Genomic DNA, 25027 nt, shown 5'->3' on the forward strand with positions numbered 1-25027 from the left:
ACCCTACATAATTGGCGAATACCAATTCAAGCAAGCCAGGCAGTAAGTGTGCATGTACAGCTATGAAGTGTAAGGGGGTAATAGTGATGAATGAAGGGATCGGGTTCTGGGGAATAATACAGAAGAGAGGAAGGAGTTAAATTTGTGGATGTGTTAGGCCTAGACCTGCTTAAGATTGTATTTTTAGGGCTTGCTTAAAACAGTGATCTTTGCTATTCATGCCATTTTCACGCATCTGTGTTTAGTCCAGCTGCAGGTTTCCTGATCCCAATTTAATAGCCTCAAAAGCATATATGAACCTGTCCAGTTTAGGTCAACAGACCTGCATCCGGTATGTGCATCATGGCCCATACTTGGACCGTGAAAATGGATGAGTGAATTCATGATTGTCCAAGGCAGCGCATTCCAGAAAACTGGTGCAGCATGAGAAAAGTCCTGGAGATGGGAGATAGCTTTTGATTATGAAGGAAGATACTTCTTAGATGGTAGAGCATGTGTATTGGGTGATGCATCACTTTGGAGAGATTTGTGGTGAGGGTAATAAATTAAGCACTAAACTAAATGGGCATTCAGTGCAGGGACAGGTAAACGGTAGAGGCAGTTGGCGAGAAAAGATGAGCTTGTATCTGTGGTAAATTGGAAGATAATTTAGATGTATTAAAGGTAATTTCACTATCAGAACTCAGATGCCAAAGCCTTACCTACAGTATAAAGCTTTGGTGTAAGATTAGTTCTACACTCGGACATGGCATGGTCCAACACTTGAATTCACTGGGTGTGCAGACTTTACCCTGAATAGAACAATATTTGCTTAAACTCTATAGAGTCTTTGCAATAAGAATGACAGGATATGCTCAGCAAAGTTAAATCTGCCATATAGCATCAACACAAATTATGGTATGTTCAGTATAAAGTGTTCTGACGGGAACTATTGTTGGAGAAAGCATACTATACTTTTGTTGTGAACTGTGTCTATGCTCTTGTTTTCTGCCTACCATAGAGAATCTGTCCTAGCCTGGTGAGTAAAGGCTTAGTTCACCACCAGTCATGTCACAAGTACTTCAAGCACAAATCGCGCAATTTCCAGTTAAACAGAGTTTTACATGTTCAGTACATGTGTTCTTTTGTAAAAATGAGTTTGCATGGGCTTTATGAATTATCTACAGTTTATTCGTTATTTTCTGTTTTTTTTCTTTTACCATTGTAAGCCATGGCATGCTTTAGTAGATACTTTAGGGTTGAAATTGTAGATAATTGCATAAACTACAATTCTTTAATGCATGATTTTGGAGTAGCTAACCTTCCAAGCAGAAGCCATCTGATGATTCGTCATGTGGTCAGAAATTACAATTCTGTCCCAGTAGCAGCAGCCATGCAGAATTGGTTAGCTATTGTGCGATGGCCTGTTTGCTGCTCTATAATAATTTGCAGGGCGGCAAAGTTGTAATATTGGGTAAAAGTTAAAATCCCATCAATAAAAAGCATTTAAAAGATCTGTTCAATATTCTATTCTGGGAACAGTCATGGGTACCCAAACAGTGCCCTCTACTAGATAACTGGAAATGTGTATAGTTATTTATTTTAGCCCACCGCAATTTTGTTTTGTCACATTTATTTTTTCACATACAAGGGCACGGTATTCTCATTTGTCTTTTGCTGTTGGCTGCAATACTTTTATTTTGCTACTTTATGCTCGAATGCTGTTCACAGGATAGTGGCGCTGATCACAAAGCTGAACTATGGCCGTGTAAGCCAGAAATGCACCTTCTGCACTCCATACTCTTTACCTTAACCTTTAATTTGCATTGTATTTGCAGAAGTCTGGAGCTTTGACTGGAGTGCCAATATCCGGGGTAAGCTCACCTATACATACGGTATATGCTCTACATAAATCTACAAGGCTCGGTTCACATGTCCAGTTGTCATCCATTTGTGAGGGATCCGGTGTTTAATTTTTTTTTAAATAAAATAAAAATAACTGGATTAGTTATAAAGGGATGCAAAAGTAAAACCATTCATTAGGATTTGTTTCCCACAGACTTTGATTAAAAAAAAAATAAACTATCCTTTTGCTTTGTTTTTTTTTGTTTTGTTTTTTTTGGCTGAACAAAATATTTGTAGAGACAATTTTCTGATCCAGCTAAAAAAAAAATGGATAGAAGCTGGAAAGTAGGAAGACTAGAGACATTTTACAACTCAATGTATTGTTCCAGTGGGGATCCTGTACTGGAACATCTATATTTTCACTTTTATTATCCCAAAACAGGAAATAACTATTAGACATGTGAGCAGAGCCTTAGATGTATGTTCAGTTGTAAGGACCTTTTGTACTAGTGGTTGGACCCTGTGATTCTTTGGAAAATGATTGTGTTTCTTAAAAGTTGTAAGATTTAATAGGATCCTGTCAGATTATTCTTGTTGCCCAAATGACGGACAGCATGGATCGTGGACAGATTCCTTAATTTTGGGTATGTATGCTTTACTCTGAAAAGCCACAGCATAGTTTAAACAGGAGCTAGAAATGGAGGAGGTCAGCCATCACCAGACTGACATCTCTCCCTACTTGTGGGATAAGTTGCAGAGGGTCTCCAGGACAGATAAGGGTTCTCTCTTGTAAGTTTAGCATTGCTTGTTTTATATAGTTATTTATTTTTTTATTAGATAACTTGTCAGACTGACCACTATCAGCTGCTGTTACCTGAAGTTGCGGCATTTTCTATATAGAATAGATGTGGAATGGATGATGGAATTACTGTACCTAATTCGGTGCACATACTCGGGAACAGACTCTCGAGGAAGCCTTTGGTCAAAAGTGGCCTAAGCGTGAGACCATGGCATTTTCTGGGTTTAATGTGTTTTGTACGGGCTTCTCTAGTTCTAGTTATAAAGGATATAACAATAGCTGGAACATTAAAAACATTACAAATAAACCTTTCCTTTTCGGCGCAGTGTTTGGGTGACCAGTCGGCTGCATTAGTTGGACAGATGTGTTTTCAAGATGGACAAGCAAAAAATACGTAAGTGACGGGTATAACAGTGATGTATTCCTAAGTACAGTACAAATTGCTGATTGGGTGGATAAATGTAAAATCTGACCCCCTGCGCTTAGCTGGTAATGGGTAACTGGGAAACACTACATATGCACCAATGTCCATGTAAAGGTGGGTGACTAATACTGCAATATGCTATTAATGACTCTTAGCGGCTCAGCTGTCAGTGGCTCTGTCTGAGCTTCTGTCTGAAGCCTTGAAAAATGCGGTTCGGGCATATCCGCAGAGAGGACAAATTACCTTTTTAAAAGAGGTTGTCCACTACTTTTTCATTGATGGCCTCTCCTCAGGAGAGGTCATCAAACTTTGATCAGCAGATATCCGGCACCCGCACCGATCAGCCGCTATCAGTGTCGGTCGGAAGCAATCACTTGCAGAGCTGTCCGTCTTTGTCTTCTGGAAGTGGCCAATGCTTGGTACTGCACATCTGCCTCCCAAATTAATAGGAAGCGGATGTGTAGTACTCGGCGGCATACACGATCAGAAGATTGAGACCCTCCGATAATTCCTGGCTGACGCTGATCTGGATGGGTGCCGGGTGTCGAACCCCGATCGATCAGACATTGATGACTTATTCAAAGGATAGGTCATCAATGGAAAAAGTAGTGGACAACCTCTTTCAATGAAGCAGACAGAAAAACTTTGTGTTCTGTTGGATATTATTTTCTGCAGTATCTGTCTGTTTGAGGCAGGCACCAAAGAGCAAGTAGACCACTTTTCAGTGCCTGCCTCCAGATTAACCAGTTTTGATGACCTATTACTTGGAGTAGATTACTGAAACACTTTAAACAAGAAGAGACCTAGGCCTTATTTTTGTGATTTTTGAGTAATTTTCATGATCTTTAATGTTGCAGTCAGTAGATCAGCTCTGAGAATGTCTTTGAGTACTAGAGTTAGAATTCCACTTATTGCCAGCAGATGGCAGAGCTTGCCTACACATCTTGGCATGCGTTCATGAGTATGGTCTCAGCCACCTACATTTCAGACAGTAATTTGACGGTTTATGCGAATTTGACGTTTCAATACTTGTGTTGTTATAGGACAACTTATACCTACAGTATCACAAAAATGAAATTTAGCACAGTGAAAGGGAAATAATGGTTTAATCCCTGTGGAGAACTTCTATTTCTATTTTATTTTTGGAATGCAAATTTGTAATATTATATGTAATATTATATGTAAAGCCTCTGCATGTAGAGAAGAAATACCTGATTCAAGCTTGCTGCTGTAAAGTTAATGCCGTTTTATTGTTTATGGGAATTGAACTTTCTATTACACTTCGTATTTCAATTCCCCACCACCCAAATCTCTACTTGCTTGTAAAAACTTTTAGCACAGCTGTTTAACCCTTTTAGCCAAGTATTTAGATTGTGGGTTGTGATACTGACCAGAGGCTTAAGAAGAACTCCCAGACCGGTCATCTTTGTACGAAGGTGGTCACCTCCCCTAGTGGAGCATAAAAGAAATGCAACCGATATAGCCACATAAATAGCAACTTGAAGTAGTAATTGATTACATTATGTAACTCGCATAAATCAGCGTACATTGAAACTTCAATGGCATAAGGGCAGTCTTTGTTCAGCCCGTTTCCAAAGCGACCAAATATATAGATCACATTGTTATATGTACCCAAAAACTAAAAAAAACAAACAAACAAAAAAAAAACCTTACACCTCTAAGGATGTTACAACAAAAAACATGTATTTTTAATTGGCAAAGTAGTAGAAATGTAAAAAAAATAAACCTCTAAACCCATGTGCATAATTGGTTTTATTAAAATTATTAATGTTCAGTGGTGCATAATGCAAAGTTTTTCATGCAGAAAAGAATTGTGCAATTGGAGCACCCCCCACCCACAAATTAATCAATAAGTTACACCAGGGGTCCCCAACCTGTAGCTCGGGAGCCACATGTGGCTCGCGGTCCAATGAATTGTGGCTCGCGGCTGTCTGTCAGCTTGGTGAATTAGCTCCAGTTCTAGCTATCAGGTAGAAAAATATTTAGAATTGAGAGTCCTCAGTGGTTGATACCTTTTAATGGCTAACTGAAAAGATGGTAACAAATTGCAAGCTTTCGAGACTACATACGTCTCTTCATCAGGCAAAGACTAAAACAAATTCTGAAGAATCACATATTTATGCACAACATAGTATAGAAAAAAAAAAAAAAAGGGGAAAAAACCATGGATAAGCCAGGTGACATGAAGCAGAATTACCATGGGTGATAAACAGTTACGTCCATAAATATTGGGCCAATTCTTAGATAAGGATTGTTTTTATTGTCCTGTGATTAGGGTCTCTGTTTGATAACCCCACATGGTCTGATGGGCAAGTTCCTTAGTTGTGGTTAGTTGATGTAAAAAGACATAAATCCGTGTGACACACCGCAGCTATCAGGTATGAAGAGCAAATCTGAAAATGGTGAATTTTTTGAGCAGCCCTGCACAGAAGAGCAGGTCTGGACGCACATATACTGGTCTTGGGGGTTTTGAGATGATTTAAGTATGGTACGCTGGAGACAAGATGATACCACCTGTCAGAGGAGACTGAAGCTGGATGTGACAGTGGTGTCTTGGGAGTGCTTTATAGGAGAATACTGAATGGGGGTATTGTGGGAACCCCTGGATCTTAGTATACTGCTTTGGTGTGATTTTTGTTGAAAAGCTTTGGTTAACCATTATGCCTGTAATGGGGGCTTTGGTTGTCACCAGGGCCGGACTGGGACTAAAATTCAGCCCTGGCATTTGAAGTCACGCAGGCCCACTTGTCGCATGGTGACTGTATAATATCTTTGTACACTTGTAGGCTACTAGAAGTGAGGGGAGTGTAACACGACTATATAACATATAATTACAGCTGTATCCAGCATTACAGCTCAGCCCCCATAGACTGTAACACAGCCAGCCCCCATAGACTATAATACAGCACAGCCCCATAGACTATAATACAGCACAGCCCCTATAGACTATAATACAGCTCAGCCCCCATAGAATGTAATACAGCACAGCCCCCATAGAATGTAATACAGCACAGCCCCCATAGACTATAATACAGCACAGCCCCATAGAATGTAATGCTGCACAGCCCCCATAGAATGTAATGCAGCACAGCCCCCATAGAATGTAATGCAGCACAGCCCCCATAGAATGTAATGCAGCACAGCCCCCATAGAATGTAATGCAGCCAGCCCCCATAGACTATAATACAGCACAGTCCCATAGAATGTAATGCTGCACAGCCCCATAGAATGTAATACAGCACAGCCCCCATAGAATGTAATACAGCCAGCCCCCATAGACTATAATACAGCACAGCCCCCATAGAATGTAATGCAGCACAGCCCCCATAGAATGTAATGCAGCACAGCCCCCATAGAATGTAATGCAGCACAGCCCCCATAGAATGTAATGCAGCCAGCCACCATAGAATGTAATGCAGCCAGCCACCATACAATATAATGCAGCACAGCCCCATAGAATGGAATGCAGCCAGCCCCATAGAATATAATGCAGCAGAGGCCCATAGAATGGAATGCAGCCAGCCCCATAGAATGTAATGCAGCAGAGGCCCATAGAATGGAATGCAGCCAGCCCCATAGAATGTAATGCAGCAGAGGCCCATAGAATGGAATGCAGCCAGCCCCATAGAATATAATGCAGCAGAGGCCCATAGAATGGAATGCAGCCAGCCCCATAGAATATAATGCAGCAGAGGCCCATAGAATGGAATGCAGCCAGCCATAGAATATAATGCAGCAGAGGCCCATAGAATGGAATGCAGCCAGCCCCATAGAATATAATGCAGCAGAGGCCCATAGAATGGAATGCAGCCAGCCCCATAGAATATAATGCAGCAGAGGCCCATAGAATGGAATGCAGCCAGCCCCATAGAATATAATGCAGCAGAGGCCCATAGAATGGAATGCAGCCAGCCCCATAGAATGTAATGCAGCAGAGGCCCATAGAATGGAATGCAGCCAGCCCCATAGAATGTAATGCAGCAGAGGCCCATAGAATGGAATGCAGCCAGCCCCATAGAATATAATGCAGCAGAGGCCCATAGAATGGAATGCAGCCAGCCCCATAGAATATAATGCAGCAGAGGCCCATAGAATGGAATGCAGCCAGCCCCATAGAATATAATGCAGCAGAGGCCCATAGAATGGAATGCAGCCAGCCCCATAGAATGTAATGCAGCAGAGGCCCATAGAATGGAATGCAGCCAGCCCCATAGAATGTAATGCAGCAGAGGCCCATAGAATGGAATGCAGCCAGCCCCATAGAATATAATGCAGCAGAGGCCCATAGAATGGAATGCAGCCAGCCCCATAGAATATAATGCAGCAGAGGCCCATAGAATGGAATGCAGCCAGCCCCATAGAATATAATGCAGCAGAGGCCCATAGAATGGAATGCAGCCAGCCATAGAATATAATGCAGCAGAGGCCCATAGAATGGAATGCAGCCAGCCATAGAATATAATGCAGCAGAGGCCCATAGAATGGAATGCAGCACAGCCCCCCCCCCTTCCCCCAATAGCTCCACAATCCAGTCATCACTCATTGATAAAAAAAAAACAAAACACTACTCGCCTTTCCTCCTGCCCCGCGCTGCTCTGGCTCTGGTCTCAGCAGTCGCAGTCTGCCCGCCCGGTCACACAGCAGGTGCGCGATGATGTGACGTCATCGCGCACCCGCAGTGTCAGCGGCAGGCAGAGCGGGGAATGATGGGAGAGGAAGCGTCAGCAGACGCTCTGTCCTCCATCATTGCATTCAACTGTACCGGCGTCTATGACGCCGGTATAGTTGAATGCGGGGCCGGGAGTGCGCCGACAGCGGGGAGAGTGTGCCGACAGCGGCACACTCGAGCGGCCCACTACTGCCACCGGCCCTTCTGGCATTTGCCAGAACTGCCCGATGGCCAGTCCGGCCCTGGTTGCCACTATTGTGAGGGAGGCGGGAGCTGAATGTGGCTCGCGACCCTCTCTCAAGGCTGGATGTGGCTTCCGACCCTCTCTCAGAGCTGAATGTGGCTCTCAAGGTCAGAAGCATTGGAGACCTCTGAGTTACCAAATCCAACTCGGTGGCAATAAAAAATACAACTCCTGCTGGAAAAAAAAATCAAGCTCTCATATCATTACATTGATGAAAAAATAAAACCTTAATCAAAAAGTTGTAATGTCACGGTGAATAAAAAAAAAAAAAAAAAAAGCTTTGGTCTTACGAGATGGAAGGCTATGAACACCTTTTGGCTCAATGTGTTTTTTTTTTTAAGTTTACTTTAATTTACTTCCTAAATGCAAAATTAGATAACTGTCTAAATAGCCTTGAAGGGGTTGTTCACTACTCAGACCACCCCTTCTCGATGTACCTGTTTGTACCAGCAAGATAACTCTTGTACTCTTCTCCGGTGTCGGTACTTGCTTTTTCGGGGCTCATTATGTCACATCAAGAGGAAGTGAACGGCCATCTGCGGCTCTGACTTCCTCATGATGTTTGAATCCTTCAATGGTGGAGAGAGATCAGCGCTGATTTGGTGCACAGCTCACATGACATAACAATCTCACACAAGCCGGACGAGCCAGTGCAGACAGCGCTGGAACGGCACCAGCTTTGGAGGTGATTGTGTTATTTTACTGCTACAAACATGTTGGTTAAGAAGGGGCTGGCCAAGTTGTGGACAACCTCTTTAAATGTCCTACCTAGTTGTTGGTGTTGTTTGTTCACCTCCTTCACACAGATGGCTGTTCTGCTGCTTTTAAGAGCTAGCGGAGGCAGCAGCATTCAGCATGTTTGGGTTCTCATCCACATAAAAAAGGGCTTACGAACTGAACTTCAAGGTCTGATAATGAATTAAGGGTTGAAGATTGCAGCTTACATTTAGTTTTTAAATGAGAAATTATTTTTACAAATATTTGTAAAGTTCAAAAATGTCCACAGAAATGTGGTTTCTGAATTTAGATTTTTATAATCCTAGCAACACACATGCTCTTATTTAAAGAGGCACACCAGCATTTATTTTTTCCATTTCTGCACTTTTATGTCTCTTACAGTTTGCATTTATTTACTATATATTGTACTCACTTCTACTACCTGTCTGCTTCACATCAGACACTTACATACATTTCCCTTTCCACCATGCTTTTGTCTCCTCTGTGCCATTCTAACTATGAAGTACAACTATAGCCTGTACCGTCTTTGCCTGCTGGGGGAAAGTGTGATGATGATCACCTCTATATTCGACTAAAGTACCCAAGTGTCCATAAATATGCCGATAGGAAGCAAAACTGTCATTTATCTACATTATAAGTGTGTGACGGAACTGTCTAATTATCATCTGTACTTGTGATGGAAGTTTGTGTCTATCAATCAAAGGGCTGGATGATTTCTAAAATACACATAACATTGTGAGTTATAGTTAAATTAGTAACAAAATATATTATTGGTGGAGAAAGGTTGAACTTGATGGACCTAGGTCTTTTTTTAACCTATGTATCTGAGATAAGCCACCAACACCCATCTTGGACTAATCAGTTGAGAGTTTTCAGGTATTCATGGTAGGATTTATCTGAAACGCTGCAGTGTTTCACAGGAAACCAAGCTTGGCTGCAATTACTTAATTGAATTCATACTGCCCATGATTTGGGAAACGTGAATCTGTTCATAGGTTCCCCCTTTAAGCATGAGCCCCCTTCATGGTAGTCCCACAGGATAGATGCGAAATGTTACATCAGCTCTGGCAATCCATACAACTCTTTTAGAGATCTGTAAACCATAGACCTAACTTTAGTAGGGCATGCGATGAATGGTGAATAGTTATATGACAGTATTGCATCTGACAACTTTTGATATGTTTGCTAATAATAATTTGCTATTAATTTTTTCAGGTATGGTACTGGTTGTTTCTTGTTGTGTAATACTGGCCCAAAGGTAAGCAATTGTGAAAAATCTAAGATTCAGTTTCCACATTCTGTATTCTAAATGACCTATTTTGTTTAGTGATATCTTGTGTTTCTGCACAGTATCGCGCCCTGTCTTCCTGTAGTTGTCTTGCTTTTTATCTTGCAGCCTGTTGTATCAGATCATGGGCTGCTGACCACAGTGGCTTACCAGCTTGGAAGGGATAAACCTGCCTGCTATGCACTTGAAGTAAGATTTTTTGGCTTTTTATATCTTCTTTGTAAACCTTTTTGACCTTTTTATAAGACTTGCTCTATCCCTTTTATAATTTAGGGGTCAGTTGCAATTGCGGGAGCAGTTGTGCGCTGGTTACGAGATAACCTTGGCATTGTTAAAACAACTGAAGAAGTAGGTATGTATCTTCTATGCCTCACTTTAGCACCACTGCCTTGCTTACAGTGGATTCATATTGACTCTCTTGGTTTTTGTTGTTTTTTGTGTGTGTGTTTGTTTTATTTTTCCAGAAAAACTTGCTGCTGAAGCTGGAACATCTTATGGCTGCTACTTTGTTCCGGCATTTTCAGGCCTTTATGCACCATATTGGGAGCCCAGTGCCAGAGGGTATGGCAGTGTGTAATGAATGCATACATATTGTCACTCATTGCTCTATACAAGAAAAACATGTAAATAAATGGCACCATTAAAAAATATAAACATAACAATATAAATATATTTGTAATTCATTCATGTATTTCAATTAAGATAGACCACAAACGTTCTAACCTGACTAAGATCGTGCTTAGTGGGGGTACTAGTGGTCAGACCCCCATCAACTAGTGAATAATTGCTGACCTATGCGATCAATCTGTCATGGGTAAGAGGAAAAACTTTTTGGAGCACCTCAGTCATACTAACTAGGAGTTATTAAAACGCTTTGAATATGGCTCTGAAGCACCCGAGGTTCCTTATTTAGTTCCTTTAATTGATCCTTTTAGGTATCACTTTTCCTAATTATAGAAGTCCGCGCATACATTCTGACTATTTTCTCTTGTTTGATATTCCAGAATAATCTGTGGTCTGACTCAGTTTACAAATAAAAACCACATTGCATTTGCTGCGCTTGAAGCCGTCTGTTTCCAGACCAGAGAGGTACGTTGTGACATTGTTGCTGTTCCATGTTCTCAGTTTTCGTTAGGTTCATACATAGTATTTTGGGTAGTTTTTTCTTTGTCGATAATTCAGTGTATAACCCATAGAGCCGAGATTATACATCCATCTCTGCTAGACCCCACATATCACCTGTGGCAGGGACCAGACCTGTTGAATTGGAAGACCATCTTACATATTAGTTAGTTGTTACAGATTAGAAGCAGTGACCAATTTTCTGATGTGCATGAACAGCTTATATATGGTCATATACTTTAGACTGTAGTCTTGTCTATATTTTATCCATGGTGCTAAAAAAATAAAAAGTAGACTTTGCTCTCTACTTAATCCGCTCCTACAGGTGTAAGTATTGATATCATGACCACCAATGACCTGACCTCTCCAGCCATTGGTCAGGATGTCGCCTCTGGTCCGATAGAGACCATCAGAGCAGGAGCTGAGTGGTTCCAAGGATGAGAAAACCACCTTTTATTCTTTTTATGGCTTCCCACTGAGAACCCCTATAAAATCATCCCATATTAAACAATGATTTGTGTTGGTTTTAGTTACACTACCTGGTGTTTTAATTACAAGGACACCTAAAACATGACATTATAGACAAGGATACCTGGCAGTGTGTTGGAGGATTCTTTTAGAATTGTAGATCATTGACCGCAGCCCTGTATTTTCATAGTTGTCGTTGGAAGGTAGGACATTGTATTTCCCAAGTGGATTTTACTGGATACTGAGCGTTGAGCATAAGCTGCAGATGTATTTCTAATATAAATCTGATTGTTTCAGACAGGAGGGTTTATTTCAGCTCTGGTAGGGGATCTGTGAGGGGACAGATGCTGGTGTCTCCACGTCACTAATCTTAGTTTTTCTCACCAGATTCTAGATGCAATGAACCAAGACTGTGGAATTCCTCTGAGCCAGCTGCAAGTTGATGGGGGCATGACAAACAATAAGATCCTCATGCAGTTACAGGCTGATATCCTATGCATCCCAGTGGGTGAGCAGTTCAGTGTCTGTGCTCTGTAGACATATCCATCCTATGCTTATTGCCATCTTGTTCCATTACATTGTTAATCAGTGTGACTGAGCAGCAGCCACAAAGTATTGTCAGGTTAGAATTTAAAGTGCAAGCATCGCAATTGAGTTTAACTGTGTCCACACCTCAATGTCCGAGTGGTTTAATTTACTTTTCACTGGTATAGTTCGTTCTCTTTGCATTTTTTTAATTGATTAAAGATAAGTTAAGACTTCTATATTTGAAAGCATTCTCACATGTAAAGCGCCATGGAATAAATGGCGCTATAATAATAAATAATAATAATAATTCTTACATTGTAGCATTTTTTCTACAGCCAAGTAAAACTTCTGAACAGTACTATGTGTATCTATAATTACGGTATATTAATTTTTCTCTTTAATTTTTCCTTTTTTATCTTAGTATGTTTATAGAAATATGAATGCAAAGATGGTTCTCCATCAATCTAATTTGTGCGCTCTTGAGCTAACACCTACTTCTGTTATTCAGTGAAACCTTCCATGCCTGAAACAACTGCATTAGGAGCCGCCATGGCTGCGGGCGCAGCAGAAGGAGTAGGGGTTTGGAGTCTTCGCCCTGGAGATTTGACTGCTGTGACTTGTGAACGGTTCGAACCACAGATTAACCCGGAAGGTAAAGCCAGTTATACGTGGCACATATGCAGCCGTTAAACTACCACAAATCAGCTACGAGCTGATCAGTGGTTCTTTAATGGCTAAACCTACTTCAATTATATGTGCACACATACTAGTACTACTAATAATAATAATTTTATTTCTATAGCGTCTACATATTCCGCAACACTTTACATTTTAGAGGGGACTTGTACATACAATAGACATTACAGCATAACAATAATCACACAGATCAAAACAGATAACAAGAGGAATGAAGGCCCTGCTTGCAAGCTTACAATCTATGAACAATTCAGTACATACTTCCAATCCTTCTGTGCCTGTAAAATGTCATGCTTTCGGCATTGGCTACTAGTAACAGAGATTTTAAGCCTGCTTAAAATTATTGCACCCACCGAATGAGCATTTTTCTCGTTTGACTGGTGTTTGCCGGCCTGTTCAGATGGGCCATAATTATTGGCCCATCTAAATGGGCTTCAAGTACCTACTTGGTCTCCTCCTGGCCTGCATCAAACTATTGTCACATTTGGAAGGTATTTAAAATGATATGCTGTACTATTATGGTGCAGTGATTTGCATGAGCACAGAAGCTGCACCTGCGCCATCACTTGCATGTGCCAGCTGTGTTATACAGCTGTCACCTGCTCTAGCAATTTAATTCCTGAGATGCTGTGATCAAAAATAACCACAGCAACCCAATCCCGAGTTAAAGATAAGATGCCGTGGAAGCAGAGGCCTATTAATGGCCTCCAGACCTGCTGTATGTAGAAGACTGGCCTGTTGGAAAGTCCCACTAATCAGAAGGGTGTATGGGGAAAAGGTCAAGAGTTGAGAAAAAGTAATAATCATAGTAAAATAACCCTTTAGTGTAAAAAGTCTATTTTTTTTCATAATGAAAAAAAAGCTGCACACATTGGTGTCGCCACCACTGTAATGATACAATAATAGTCAAGTTACTAATCCTGCACACTGAGCACCATTAAAATTTAAAAGCCCAATGTCATTGCTGTTCTTTGCTCATCACGCCTACAAAAAATTATGTACCTCAAATGGGCACCAGGAAAATTGTAAGTCGTACTGCAATAACAAGCTCCCTCTTCAAGTGCCACAATAAAAAAAAAAAAAAAAATTCTGTTGAAGTTTTAAGTCCAAAAAAATGTATACATTTTGTACATCCATAATTACAATGACCTACAGAAAATGTCAATTATACTACATTCATAGAAACGAAACCCCAAAGCAATGTCTAAATACTTAAAAGTGGGCAGTTCGGTGGCTAGGTCTATGGAAAAATGTATTTTCAAAAGTGGTTAGAAAAACAAAACAAAAAAATTCTACTTCATTAAATTCCGTTCTTTAATGGTTAAACTATTATTCTAAAATTTCTGCACAAAATTTTAGTACCTTTTTTTTTTTTTTTTTTTTAACTTTAATTCCTATTGTAGAAAGTGAATTCCGATATGCTCGCTGGAAAAAGGCAGTTATGAAATCGATGGGCTGGGAAAGTTCTGAAGCTACAGCCAATGGGAATGGTAACTTTAGAATTTTTTTTACATTGTATACAGTTTTTTTTATAATGGATTATATGTTAAAATGTATATCTAGGCTTTCCTGATCTTTTGGAATAGTTGTATGTATTGTAACTAGCTGTAATCAAGCCCTCATTCTTCTATGTGATGATTATATGAAGATTTTAGGACTTCCAGTAGGGCAATTTGGGTTCTTCCTGGAGACAAATGGTGCCACACAGCTTCTCCTCTAGAAGCATACCCAATTTTGGGAAAGTGATCCTCTATAGGGAAGTCAGGAGAGATGGTGGTTGGTTGCCCCCTGTCTTGGACGTGACAGTCATTAGAGACTGTATAATTAGGTTTCCATCTTGAGAGCTATGACGACAGAAATGTATTGTTACATTATTATCCACCTTTAAATGCTTGGAAATTAAACTAGACGCTACCATTATTCTTTTAACCACTATATTACTAACACAGTTGTAGGTTAGAATAACTTAAATTCATATGCAATACCATTGCTTTTCTAAGTGTCCTGTCCCTTAAAGGGAATGTGGCAGCTTGCCTAGGTTCCCAAATCACCACCATGTATTTTTTGCTATATGATTGCCTTACATAACAAACCCAAAGGATAAAGGATTAATGAATATTGGAAAAAACTAACATTTTTTTAACCTTCTATACTAATTAGTGTGTGACTAGTGAAGGGGTCATTGTTTTGCCCAGATACTCAGCCCACTAATCATGTTATGACGCCCTTGTGTGTGAGTAACATGATTTTCAAGAGTGGCGTCACCGTTGGCTCGTCACAAATCTCTGCCTCCTTGATCAAGAGTAAGCCGGCAGCACTGCACATGCCCAGGAGGGCAGTTGTCACATAAAACTCAAGCACTTGAAATGGTTGCCTGAGTCGCATGTCACTGCTGCCTCCCTGGGCATACGTATGGTGGAGATTGATTATTGGGTTTGTTACTCTTGGGGGAAAAAACACCCCCTCAACTAGTCACCCACTAATTAGCATATCACCACCAAAATTATAAAAAAAATGTGCAATATGCAGTAATCTTTTATACAATAAAGGTTGGCTTGTGAAGTAGTGTATTCGTATATCAATGACGGCATGGTGGCGGTTTGCGGACCTGGCCAAGCTGTCAGGGTATTATTATATTTGAAGCTTCCGCTTTCTTTGTCTAGACTACTGGTTAGGGCCTATACCAGCTGGGTCCAAATTTAGCTCTTCATATGTGTAATAAAACTAACTACGGTTTTGTGTCTGGCAAGAGACCAATATGGGTGCATAGTGAGGCTAAATTATCAATTGTGGATTTGAGTAAAATAAAGATTAGCATAATATAATTTTCTTAAACAAAAAACCCTAAAATCTTCTGCTCTTCAATTGATTGTGAGCATCTGAGTGGTAAATGATCTAATTTCTACATCTACACGAGTCTAGAATTAGTGCCACAATATCAAATCCTATAGATAGGCTAGTGCTGATGTCGTTTTTGTGTTTTGCTATGGTTGTATTAGTCAGTCTTTGGAATGTCCTGAATAAAATCCTGTAATATTTACCGGTTGCCTTCAGAAAGTTTTCCCTATTTGCATTCGTCCTGTCCTTTCACACAATGACTACGTAGTCAGTAATGTCAACATTAGAAACCAACTTTTCAGAATCTTGTAGCTGTAGTCCAATAAGTGCGAATACTCAGTTTTGTTTTCTTCTCACAAGTATCGCGCATAGTATAGACTACTGCAGACCATAAAAACTGAACATGCCTGAAAAAGCCCATTACTGACAGACCTTAGGCATTTGCCATACCAGGAACATTTACGTAAGGCACAATTGTTGCAAAAATTTCTGTTAGGCTATGTGCATACGTTGCAGATTTCCTGCAGATCCGCAGCGTTTTTTTCCGCTCAGAAATGCTGCAGATCTGCAAGTGATTTACAGTACAGTGTAACTCATTGGCAAAAAAAAATGCTGCTCTAATGCTGTGGAAAAATCTGCACGGAAAACGCAGCAGATTCAAGAGCACCATGTCACTTCTTTTGTGCGGATCTGCAGCGTTTCTGAGCCCATTCTATGAAATCCTCACAGAATCCACAGTAAATCCGCAAGAAAAACGCATCAAATCTGCACCTGCGTTTTCTACCAAGAGACGCAGAATCAGCACAGAAAATTCCAGAGGCAAATCTGCAACGTGTGCACATACCCTTACTGAAGATCAGTGGTCTTCATCGGATTGTTTAGTTCTGCAGCATGTACATGAAGATCTGTAAACCCTACCCAGATTAATGTGTCAGCCGCAGGCAATTCTACAACAAATATGCCACATGAAAATATCCCTTTTACCTAAGGATATATTGTGTCTTGGCAAGTGAAAGCTTATTTTTAGACTCTCATTATTTGCTGATCATGGTGGCTTGACCAAAGGGGCCCCATTAATCACAAGAACAAGTGGTTAAGTAAATGAGTTGAGTTGCTGTACCTACCTGATACCTAGATGGTAGTGGTGCAATAAAAATTTCAGAAGGAGCTAGGATATCTCGTATATCTCTGTTGACCCATCCTTCTAGCAGTTCCAACTGTCGGACCTCCACCGGTTGGCAAGCTACACTCTCATCATAGTTCTAACCTAATGTAAATGATAATTTAAGCAACAAAGATACCTGGTACTTGGTGGGAATATGTTACAATCATTAACCAAATGTAGTGACCGTATACACTTTCACTTTAATAGATCCGCTAAACCATTAATTATTTTGTCTCCTGTTTATGTGCCCTAGAGAATGAGATCTCTTCTCCATATAGCCAATAATTTTTACATTTTTTTTTTTATAATTTCTTTGTGATAATTCTCTAAATAAAAGCTATTTATGTTCAGCTGAGGATTTTCCTCCAACTGCTTCTAATTTCCTGTTAATGAGCACATTATTGTGCAAATCCATTATCATGCTAAGCTTGAAATGAAAAGAGGCTCAATATTACTATGATAAATTATATTATAATTGTTTGTAGAACTGAAGCCAAAAATGGATATCTAAGAAATCAGTTCATTTAATAGAATGTCAAAAGGTCACCCACTGAAGTCACAGAGGCAATTTTTAGATACAAAGTCACTATAGATTTCTCACATGATACATCTTGTAAAAGTTCATGTTTTTTACTGGCAGAGCACAGATCATTGAGGATCTATATTAACGTGCTTTTTGTGTATTAGAAATCTATAAAAACATACCCACTGTTTTGGGGATAATTTTTGTTATATTAATGGATCCAGAATTCTACAAGTCCTATGACTTAGACATTGAGTTAAATCCTGTATTCCCTGACAAACATTGGATGTATGTAACAGATACAGCATGTAATGATATATGATTGCAATTCGCTTTTATTTTAGTTTTGTGATCCCTTTTTGTCCCAAATATTACCCTCCTTTTATGTCAGTCAAAAGACATAGTTTCCTGCCTTAGTGACCTGTCACGATGTGACTGCCTTCAGTAACGAAGAGGGGCCTATAGCTGTCTTTGGAGCTGGGACCCTAACTATCCCTGTCCCATTGGTACTCTTACAGGTAGAGAGGCCAGGGTTTCCGACCTTACTATGCTCCTGTAAAAACCCTAATCTGTCCCCTCCCCCACCCATGAGACATGGGACAGACACAGACAAAACAGGGATAACAGGAAATCTCTGTCATACAAAAGCACTAACCAAGTAGGGAGAAGGATAGGGACAAGTTGGAATAAATTGAATGGGAAAAGGTAACAGACGATATACACACACGTACAACAGCAAACTACAGAACCAACAACTCCAACTCCAAACTTCAATTATTATTATTATTCATTTTTATAGCGCCATTTATTCCATGGCGCTTTACATGTGAAATACGGGTCAAATATAGACAAATACATTAAACATGAGCAAAAAACAAGGCACACGGGTACATAAGGAGGGAGGACCCTGCCCGCGAGGGCTCACAATCTGCAGGGGATGGGTGATGATACACTAGGAGAGGGCAGAGCTGGTTGTGCGGCGGTTCAGTAGGTTCAGGATCACTGCAGGCTGTAGGCTTGTCGGAAGAGGTGAGTCTTCAGGTTCTTTTTGAAAGTTTCTATGGTAGGCGAGAGTCTGATGTGCTGGGGTAGAGAGTTCCAGAGTATGGGGGAAGCACGGGAGAAGTCTTGGATGCGGTTGTGGGAAGAAGAGATGAGAGGGGAGTAGAGAAGGAGGTCTTGAGAGGATCGGAGGTTGCGTGTTGGTAGGTACCGGGAGATCATGTCACAGATGTATGGAGGAGATAGGATGTGGATGGCTTTGTAGGTCATTGTGAGGGTTTTGAACTGGAGTCTCTGGGCAATAGGAAGCCAGTGAAGGGCTTGGCATAGGGGAGAGGCTGGGGAATAGCGGGGAGACAGGTAGATTAGTCGAGCAGCAGAGTGTAGGATGGATTGGAGTGGGGCCAGAGTGCTAGAGGGGAGTCCAGAGAGTAGGAGGTTGCAGTAGTCGAGGCGGGAGATGATAAGGGCATGCACTAGTGTTTTTGTGGTGTCACGGTCAAGGAATGCGCGGATCCGGGAAATGTTTTTGAGTTTGAGGCGGCAGGAGGAGGCAAGGGCTTGGATATGTGGCTTGAAAGAGAGGGCAGAGTCGAGGATCACCCCGAGGCACCGGGCGTGTGGGACTGGGGAAAGTGAGCAGCCATTGACATTGATGGATAGGTCTGGTGGAGGGGTAGAGTGAGATGGGGGAAAGATGATGAATTCTGTTTTGTCCATGTTCAGTTGTAGAAAGCGAGCAGAAAAGAAGGCTGAAATAGCAGACAGTGTGGGATTTTGGTAAGTAAGGAGGTGAGGTCAGGTCCGGATAGGTAGATCTGCGTGTCATCAGCATAGAGATGGTACTGCATACCGTGGGATTCTATGAGCTGTCCCAGACCGAAGGTGTAGATGGAGAAGAGTAGGGGTCCTAGAACAGAGCCTTGAGGAACACCGACTGACAAGGGGCGAGGTGAGGAGGTGGTGTGGCGGAGGGAGACACTGAATGTCCGATCTGTCAGATATGATGAGATCCAGGAAAGGGCCAAGTCTGTGATGCCAAGAGATGAGAGGATTTGTAGCAGAAGGGGGTGGTCCACAGTGTCAAAGGCAGAAGACAGGTCGAGGAGAAGGAGGACAGAGTAGTGTCGCTTGTTCCTGGCAGTTAGTAGGTCATTGGTGACTTTAGTTAGGGCAGTTTCAGTTGAGTGATGGGAACGGAAGCCAGATTGTAATCGGTCAAAGAGGGAGCAGGAGGAGAGGTGAGAGGACAGTTCAAGATGGATGTGTTGCTCCAGCAATTTGGAGGCATAAGGAAGAAGAGATATCGGGCGATAGCTAGACACAGAGGATGGGTCGAGGGAGGGCTTTTTGAGGATGGGTGTGATCTTGGCATGTTTGAAGGATGAGGGGAAGACGCCTGTTGTGAGTGAGAGGTTGAAGAGGTGCGTTAGGGTTGGGATGAAGACCGTGGAAAGGTTAGGGATGAGGTGAGATGGGAGCGGGTCGAGCGTGCAGGTGGTGAGGTGTGATCTCGACAGGAGGGTGGAGAGCTGATCTTCTGTCATGGTGGAGAAGCTGGTTTTGGAGGAGCAGGGGTGAGCAGCTAAGAGGGGCAGTGGGTGCTGTGGGCCAAAGCTTTCTCTGATCGTATCGATCTTCTGTTTAAAGAAAGAGGCAAAGTCTTCAGCAGAAATGAGAGGGGAGGGAGGGGGTGCAGGGGGACGGAGTAGAGAATTGAAAGTGTTGAAAAGCTGTTTAGGGTTGTGAGACAGGGAGGATATGAGAGATGAGAAGTAAGTTTGTTTTGCGGCAGTGAGCGCGGACTTGAAGCTGGCGAGGGACTGCTTGTATGCGGTGAAGTGGTCAGCAGAGCGGGATCGCTTCCATCTTCGCTCAGCGATCCTGGAAGCCCGTCTCAGTTCTTTAGTCAGGCTTAGCTTTAGCACACAGCACAGGAAGATGAATCTTTCACCTGCAGGAACTAAACGCCCAGACCCTGTATGCACAGAAGTAGTAAAGTAGTAAAGGCTAAGCAGTTGCAGCTGAGAACAACCAGGCTGTATTGTCTCAGCCAGCATGGAAATAGTCCTTAACCCTCTCTGCACTGAAGGAAAGGGAAATCCATTTAAATTAGGACATGAATCACACCTTATTTAAAGAGGACTACGATTCATTACCCGACAGTCTACCTCCAAGTTTTCTAGAGGGATGTCACACCCTTGTGACATGACCGTGGTCTAGTCTAGTCTGCTAACAAACCTGTTGTGGCCACATAAAGTAATGTAAACAGAGGACCTTGATGAGCACATTGACAGGAGGCTTAAGCCCATACATTTACAAGATATTTTGGATCATGACTACATCCTGGGACATGTTGGGATAACTTCTCATGGGATGTGCTTTAGCTCGTTAAGACTATACACATTAAAAAGAATCTGTCAGCAACATTTCACTCCCAAAACTGTTTATGTTCATGTAGATCTTTCAAAAACAAGTCCAGCAATACACTTATATGGCCAATCTGTTCCTCCATTAATGAGAAATCAGTATTATATGATATTAATTCAAAACGTTGAAGATTGTAGATCTCAAGTCTATCACTTCAGCTCTATTCCCCACCCAGCGCCACCTCCTTCTGCTGGACTGACGGCTTCTATGCTAGGTGAGTTCAGGCAAAGGAGTCATTAGTCAAGCAGAAGTAATCCGTGTTGGGTGGAGAATAGAGCTGGCGTGAAAGAGGCTTCAGCTCTACATATAGTTTTTTTTTTTTTAGCTCATTTGCATATCAATTAAAATGCTGATTTCTTAGTAATGGAGGCACAGACTGGCCATGTAACGGTATTGTTGGACTTGTCTTTTAAAGAGCTAAAAGCGCATATAGTGTAGGTTGTGAAATGCTGCTGACAGATTACCTTTAATCAAAAAGTCTGCAGTGTGCAAAGAGCTGTGGAATTCCTTTGATTTATAGGAAGTTGCAGTTTGTAGAGGAATTCGGTTTTAATGCATAAAATTGCGGCAAATCATGTTTTATAAATTAACATTTTTTTTCTCCACTGTCACTTGGCCATGTTTAAGTGCCACGTTTGTTATCATTTCTATCTTGAATTGTTTAAAAACCTGGAGAGTCATAATAAATCTTCAGGAAGACTATAGCCTACACATCGGGTCAGCAGAAAACCACATGATAATGTGCACACCTTATTTCCATTCTATCCTTTCACATGTTCCCCTTCATCCTTTTGGCCTCTCTTGGCTTCCTGGGAAAAAAAAATGGTGTTAGGATCGCGGTCAGAAAAAAAAATTAGTAGCGCACATTCTCTTTAAAATGTCTGCAATACCCACTGAGTGCCAGGTACTGTATGAAAGGTACTCCTACATCACAAGATGATTGAATAACACAGGCTGTCACGTGTTTTTGTTTTTTTTAATTACTTGCTCAGTTTCTCCACGTACACAAAATTAATTAAATTTTAATTACAAAAAGTGGTAACGCTAATAATTTGCATATTCTGCACTTAGCGATTGAACAGAGACTGTGCAGTTTATTCTCCTGCTTCGCAAATCAAATCAATCTTTATGGAGCGCTTCCACCTGTAAGATGAAAAAAAAAATCAAGTCTCCACCTAGTTGGGGGTTGTGTCACTCTAGCTGCTTATTAGCTTGAGGCAAAATGTAAATCCCCAACACTCCAGGTTTTTTTTTTTTTTTATTTTACCGCTGGAGGGTTGCTTCAAATCTAAGGTCCCTACTTTTATACTCGCCGGTCTTCACCTTTTATCACCGCTTCTCTGGATGGTCTCTAGCAGTTTACTTGCCAGATCACTCCAGCGTGTCATGGAGCGAGCCGGATGTCTCTCTTCAGTGCTAGTCTGAGAGCCTTGTTCTGCTTCACTTTTATTAAACACCTGTGACGTAACTTTTTTGACTTCTTGCCAGTCAGAAGTTGTCGTCACAAGATGGCCCCGCGGGACTGGTGCGAAGCCGTCAAAAGGTGAAACGCTGGAGGGGGGAGTATAAGACTATGGTCAGGGATCTTGCATTGGAAGCACCACTCCAGCTTTGAAAAAGAATCCGCTATAGTGGTGCTTTACAAGCTTTTGAGGAGAAATATTCCTAATTTATCTATTGAGTAGTGCACCAAGTCACTTTAACTGAAAGTATTGTTAAAATTGGAACGTTGCAGCACAAAACAATTAGTCCAACCTCCAAAAAGAACTAGAAGGAAAAAGGTCCATAAGGTGTGATTTGCTGTTATGCCTGTCTTCCAACTCATCTTGGCGGCTTTCTTAGTACAATGCTCTGTTTTGCTTATGAATTAAAGCATCATTGCTTTTATCAATTGTCACGACTTGTAATTGTTCTGCCGTTGATGTTTGTTGATTATTAACGCCAATTATGCAATTTTGATATTTTCTTCTTTTCTGTCTTGCTTGAATGGAATCCTGTCCCGCTGGATGTCTTCAGGTGACTCTAGTATCTTCTCTAGTCTGCCTCTGGGCTTTTATATAGTGAGTAGCATGGTAATGTTAATCGGAGCAAAGTACATCACAGGTTAGTTTTTATTCTCTTGACTAGACTTCAATTCTAGCTCTACCTGTTTTCCCTTATAATTAGTGCGTTAATTAAGTCCGCTTTTTTTTTTTCCTTGTACATATACATTTTTATTTGGTATTCAATTTGCTTAAGAGTTTTCCAGTTTTAGAAAACCACCCAAAAAAAGAGCTAAACTGATCTTTACTCATCCTCCCCAGGTCTTTTGAGTCTCTGATCCTGATCCTATTGTATGCGGCACTGACGTCACATCGCCAGAGCTGCAGTCAATAACTGCTCAGCAGCTCGCTTGGTCAACCTACGTAGATTGGCTTATTCTGTTAATATGCCGTCAATGTTGCAGAAACTAACACACTGAGAGCAGAGGCAGAGACTTGGCGCTGGACCCAGGGATGATGAGTTAAGCATTTTTTTAACCTAATTGGAATTATTTAGAAAAGTGATAGATATTGCCATGACGTGTTTTTTTTATGGCAACCCCTGCTGTTCTTCTCATAATTCGCTATTCTCCGAATGTCCTCCCAACACATTATGTTCAGGGCTAGTGAGAATACGTCTTTTCCAGCTCCTCCATGTAACAGGAGCATTTTATTTAGAGTTTTTCTCATCAAAGACTGTTCTGTTTTATTTTTGCATAACGTAAAAGAGATGCTTAGGATGCCATTTGAAGACTACCTCCTTTTACGAGAAATATGCTGTTTCTATAGACAGACCATTATTAAAAGGTGGAACATCTTCTTTTTATTGTTTTTGTGTTAGATGGTAGAGACAGTCCAGTAGCTGCTATTTTGTTGTGAGCACATGAGGGTGCCAGAAGATCGCATTGTGTAGACCCTTGCATTCGGTGTGCAGTCTGTGGTGCAGAAATACAATTATCCGCTTACACTAGTAAGGTGCTGGCTATACTGTAGCTATAATCAGGTTTACCAGTTGTCCTTCACATTCAATTTACTTCAAATGGAAAAGACAAGCTCTTTGTAATTAGGGAAATGTGTATTAATTACTACCTTCATTATCAAACGTTGGGACAGATTACTGCTAATTAAGTCTAACCTACAATTTTTTGTGTCTAGAAATGTTCCTTCCGGAATATCATCTAGCTAACAAGTTTTATGAATGAAGTCACAATTTATCATACATGAATCAAGCCTTATAAAGAAACGTATGCTTAGACCAGTCTTGGTCAGTATTTATAACTCATGTCCCCAGAAGTAGGTTTTAGGCCGGGTTTAGATTCGCATATCAACAGTCTGTTTTTCATCCAGATCTGAATGGGATTTGTTTTTTTGTTTTTTTGCCCACCATAACCTTGAATAGGTGATTTGAAAAAGACCAGTGAATGCTGCACATTTATTTATTTTCCCCACATGGGCACTCGGTGAAAAAACACTGATCACAACAGTCCTATAGCATAACACTGGTCCATGAGCTTTCTGATTTTAGCATGGACAGCACATAAGTATAATATATTAATCTGAACAAACCCGTAAGCATAAGAAGTGCAGCAAATTTTCCATTATACTTGACCTCTCGATTTCACTTTTGTTTTTGGTATAAAATGACATACCAATTATATCCATCAGGTCATATTAATGCCTAATTGAATTAATGAAAGGGGTTTTCCAGGATTTTAGAAACCTTTTTCTAACTGCAGGTAATGGTATAAAATAGCAAATAAGCACTATTCACATGTTAAATGCTTTTGTCACTACAATGCTGCTGGTCTGGTGGTCCCCTCTGGTCATTGTTTTCTTTGCTGCAGCGATCACCTGCCATTCACTCAGGTGTCGCTGCTGCTGTGAGCACATGATCACAGTAACAAAGGAAACATACGCCCCATAAGAGATGGTTGAATCTGCCAACGTTCCAATTTTGCAAATTGCGCAAATTTAACAGGTAAATTCGATTGACATTGAAGTTATTCGATGCAAATTAAATTTTCCTTTTGATTCTCTGGAGTTTCTCTAGAACTCAAAGCATAATATATGTAGGATGTAAAACGATAAATAACACCTTGCCACTCACTTGTCCCACAGCCTGCTGTCTGGTCCTCTGCGCCTCTTCTTTTTGCTTTCCCTCATTTCATGCATCCTCTTCAGCCTGCTTGACTCTTTGTTGGCTCTTCCAGCACCAAGGAGGCTTCTG

The 25027-nt window shown here is 41.1% G+C and overlaps 1 protein-coding gene across 8 annotated transcripts in view; it reads left to right on the top strand.

The window, feature by feature from the left end:
• The window catches only part of GK (glycerol kinase), a 105928-nt gene that overhangs the window by 75293 nt on the left and 5608 nt on the right, over positions 1-25027 (top strand). For 2 of the 8 annotated variants that reach the window (XM_077296681.1, XM_077296682.1), the window contains exons 9-20: positions 1001-1018; positions 1818-1853; positions 2950-3017; positions 9935-9977; positions 10116-10196; positions 10281-10359; positions 10472-10568; positions 11012-11096; positions 11985-12105; positions 12634-12777; positions 14225-14311; positions 22796-22882. In XM_077296681.1, the coding sequence (XP_077152796.1) occupies positions 1001-1018; positions 1818-1853; positions 2950-3017; positions 9935-9977; positions 10116-10196; positions 10281-10359; positions 10472-10568; positions 11012-11096; positions 11985-12105; positions 12634-12777; positions 14225-14311; positions 22796-22882 (946 nt within the window). Of the gene's footprint in view, positions 1-1000; positions 1019-1817; positions 1854-2949; positions 3018-9934; positions 9978-10115; positions 10197-10280; positions 10360-10471; positions 10569-11011; positions 11097-11984; positions 12106-12633; positions 12778-14224; positions 14312-22795; positions 22883-23955; positions 24065-25027 lie in introns of all 8 variants that reach the window. The other 6 variants (XR_013223935.1, XM_077296683.1, XR_013223933.1 and 3 more) reach the window with 5 other exon arrangements.

This window comes from Ranitomeya variabilis, chromosome 3 (assembly GCF_051348905.1).
Source record: "Ranitomeya variabilis isolate aRanVar5 chromosome 3, aRanVar5.hap1, whole genome shotgun sequence".
In the NCBI taxonomy this organism is placed as follows: Eukaryota; Metazoa; Chordata; class Amphibia; order Anura; family Dendrobatidae; genus Ranitomeya; species Ranitomeya variabilis.